Source organism: Chaetura pelagica, unplaced genomic scaffold (assembly GCF_000747805.2).
Source record: "Chaetura pelagica isolate M959 unplaced genomic scaffold, ChaPel_1.0 scaffold545, whole genome shotgun sequence".
NCBI classification, from domain to species: domain Eukaryota; kingdom Metazoa; phylum Chordata; class Aves; order Apodiformes; family Apodidae; genus Chaetura; species Chaetura pelagica.
The window spans coordinates 13,240-16,618 of NW_009953213.1; the positions used below are offsets into that span (position 1 = coordinate 13,240).

At 50.2% G+C, this 3,379-nt stretch overlaps 2 protein-coding genes across 2 annotated transcripts in view; one reads left to right on the forward strand and one right to left on the reverse strand.

Annotated features, from left to right (window-relative positions):
* LOC104388678 (zinc finger protein 883-like) overlaps positions 1-933 on the forward strand; it is a 4,786-nt gene extending 3,853 nt beyond the window's left edge. Inside the window, exon 5 of the mRNA XM_009997566.1 lies at positions 865-933. Within this exon, the coding sequence (XP_009995868.1) occupies positions 865-933 (69 nt within the window). The remainder of the gene's footprint in view (positions 1-864) is intronic.
* Positions 934-956: 23 nt separating this feature from the next.
* LOC104388679 (zinc finger protein CKR1-like) overlaps positions 957-3,379 on the reverse strand; it is a 2,706-nt gene continuing 283 nt past the window's right edge. Inside the window, exon 2 of the mRNA XM_009997567.1 lies at positions 957-2,284. Within this exon, the coding sequence (XP_009995869.1) occupies positions 957-2,284 (1,328 nt within the window). The remainder of the gene's footprint in view (positions 2,285-3,379) is intronic.

The following is a 3,379-nucleotide window of genomic DNA, read 5'->3' on the forward strand; positions in this document are numbered from 1 at the left end:
GGGCTGGGAATTTTATGGATGGAAGGGGCTGGAATTCCTCAGTTTTGGGGGGTGAGGGAGCAGGGAATAAAAGTAGAAGATGGTTCATCAACCCCCTCCCCCAAAAAAACACCCCAAAATCTTCCTGTCTCAGCGTGGTTTTGTCTCTGGAGAAGATCCTCATGGTGTTTCCCACCAGGAAAAGTGATGGAGCCCAGGAATGTTGGACAAGGATGAGGGAGACACAGGGTAGGGGAGTCGTGTGTGTCCCCCCCCCTTTGTTTTTATTCCCTTGGGAATGGGCAGAATTCCCAGCTCCACCTTCTCCCCGTGGTGGAGAATGTCCCCCTTTCCCTCAGGAAGAGGTTCCCTCTTCCCAGATGTCCCATTTCTGGGGTCAACGTGGCTGCTGGGAAACATCAGGAAGGAGAAATCCCACCCCAGTGTCCCCACGTCCATCCTGGTGCCACCTTCTGTCCCTGGAATGTCACTTGGGGTCCTTCCATGGGTCCTGGAGATGAGTTTTCCTGCAGGAATGTTCCTCCTTCTCCATCCATGGAGGAGGATCTTGGTCCTCCAAGGTTCCTGACTCCATGATGGTGATGGAGCTCTTGGTCCTCCAAGGTCCCTCACAATGATTGAGACCTTGTTCCTCCAAGGTTCCTCACTCCCTCACAATGATGGAGGAGCTCTTGGTCCTCCAAGGTTCCTCACTATGATGGAGCTCTTGGTCCTCCAAGGTCCCTCACAATGATGGAGCTCTTGGTCCTCTCCAAGGTTCCTCACCATGATGGAGCTCTTGGTCCTCCAAGGTCCCTCACAATGATGGAGGAGCTCTTGGTCCTCCAAGGTCCCTCACAATGATTGAGACCTTGTTCCTCCAAGGTTCCTCACTCCCTCACCATGATGGAGACCTTGTTCCTCCAAGGTTCCTCACTCCCTCACAACGATTGACACCTTGTTCCTCCAAGGTTCCTCTACAAGCCCCGGGTGGTCCCACCATCCCCCTGCTGCCCTGGAGCTTCTCCCCCGTCCCCCACCTCCCGGAGAGGAGCAGAACTTGGAGGTCCCAGCCTTTTGGGGAGGTGACTCCGGCGATGTTTGGTGAGGTGGGAGCTCTGGCTGAAGGCCTCCCCACACTCAGGACACTCGTAGGGTTTCTCCCCGGTGTGGACGCGACGATGACGCTCCAAGTGGGACGCCCAAGCGAATCCCTTCCCACAATCCTCACAGGAGAAGCTTTTCGGGGCGATGTGACCCCGTCGGGGGGCCGGGAAGGGGGGGACCTCCCCGAAACATTTGGGCTGGTGGGTGGAGTGTGTCTTGTGGTGCTGGAGGAGATGAGCTTTTTGGGAGAAACGTTCCCCGCAGTCGCCGCAGGGGAAGGGACGTTCCCCCGTGTGGACCCGCCGGTGACGTTCCAAGTGGGAAGCCCAGACAAAACCTTTCCCACAATCCAGGCAACGATGAGGACGTTGGCGACGTCGGTGACAGCGTTGGTGACGGGTCAAAACCGACCCGGCCCGGAAGGGTTTCCCACAATCCCCACAACGTGAAGATTTGATCCCGAAATGAAGGCGACGGTGACGGGTCAGGTCGGAGCTTTGACCGAAGGTTCTTCCACAGGATGGGCAAGGGTGGGGACCCTCCCCCGAGTGGCTCCGGAGGTGTTTGGTGAGGTGGGAACCTTGGCTGAAGGTGCCACCACATTGAGGGCACTCGTAGGGTTTCTCCCCGGTGTGGACGCGGCGGTGACGTTCCAGGTGGGAAGCCCAGACGAAGCTCTTCCCACAATCCTGGCACTGGTGGGGTTTCTCCGCCAGGTGGCCACGGTGATGGGCCACCAACTGGGCTTGGCCAGCGAAACGTTTGCCACAGTGGCCACATTTGTGGGGTCGGTCGCTGGAGTGAGTCCTTTGGTGCTGGAGAAGGTGGGAATTCTGGCTGTAGGTTTCGCCACCTTCCGGGCAACCGAAGGGACGTTCCCCGGTGTGAACCCGCCCGTGTCTTTCCAAATGGGAAGCCCACGGGAACGTTTTCCCACAATCAGAGCAGCCAAAGGGTCGAGCCCTTGAAGATCCTTTAGGGGATGATCCATGGAAAGGTTGGGAAGGATCCAATTTGGGGATATCTAGGATTTGGGATGGTTTGGTGGTGCTTTCTGGAAGGGTTTTATCCGGGCGCTTGGTTTTCCGGCGGTTGGAGCCGAAGGTTTTCTCCTTTTCCAGGTTGTGGGATGATGGAGATTCCAGCTCTTCTTCCAGTTTTCCTCTTCCTGCTGCTTTTTCACTCACCAGCCCCTTGGCTGCTGGGAAAAAATAATGGGAAAAAACACCAAAAAAACCCACCATCCAGAAGGAAAAGCGCGACCCCGACCGGAGAAACCCCAAAAATTCAGGGTGAAGGGTTTGGGTTCCCCTAAAAAGTTACCAGCAAATTGTAGGATTCCTCTAAAAAAATGGAGGGTGGAATTTTTGGGGGATTCCCCCTAAAAATACAGGATTAAGTTTTATGATTCCCCTAAAAAAAAACCAATGAGGATCAAATTTTAGGGTTCTCCAAAAACAAATAAAATCAGGATGAAATGTTGGGATTTCCCCCCAAAAAATGAGGGTGAAATGTTTGGATTCACCTAAAAATTCAGGATGGAATTTTGGGATTTCTCCCTAAAAATTTAGGATCAAGTTTTATGATTCTCCTGAAAAATTAGGAGCAAATTTTAGGATTCTCCTAAAACAAAATCAGGATGAAATGTTGGGATTCCCCCCCTCAAAAAAATGAGGGTGAAATGTTTGGATTCACCTAAAAAGTCAGGATGGAATTTTGGGATTTCCCCCTAAAAATTTAGGATCAAGTTTTATGATTCCCTAAAAAAATTTTAGGGATCAAGTTTTAGGATCCTCCTAAAACAAACAAACAAAAATAGGATGAAATGTTGGGATTCCCCCCCAAAAAATGAGAGTGAAATGTTTGGATTCACCTAAAAATTCAGGATGGAATTTTGGGATTTCCCCCTAAAAATTTAGGATCAAGTTTTATGATTCCCCTAAAAAAATTTAGGGATCAAATTTTAGGATTCTCCTGAAACAAATAAAATCAGGATGAAATGTTGGGATTCCCCCCCAAAAAATGAGGGTGAAATGTTTGGAATCACCTAAAAATGCAGGATGGAATTTTGGGATTTTCCCCTAAAAAATTAGGATCAAGTTTTATGATTCTCCTGAAAACTTAGGATCAAATTTTAGGATCCTCCTAAAACAAACAAACTAAAATAGGATGAAATGTTGGGATTCACCTAAAAATTCAGGATTGAATTTTGGGAAGACCTGATCCCAGTTTAAACTGGGAATGGGATGATCATTCCAAGGATTCCCAGTGAAAATAAAACCATGGAAAAACA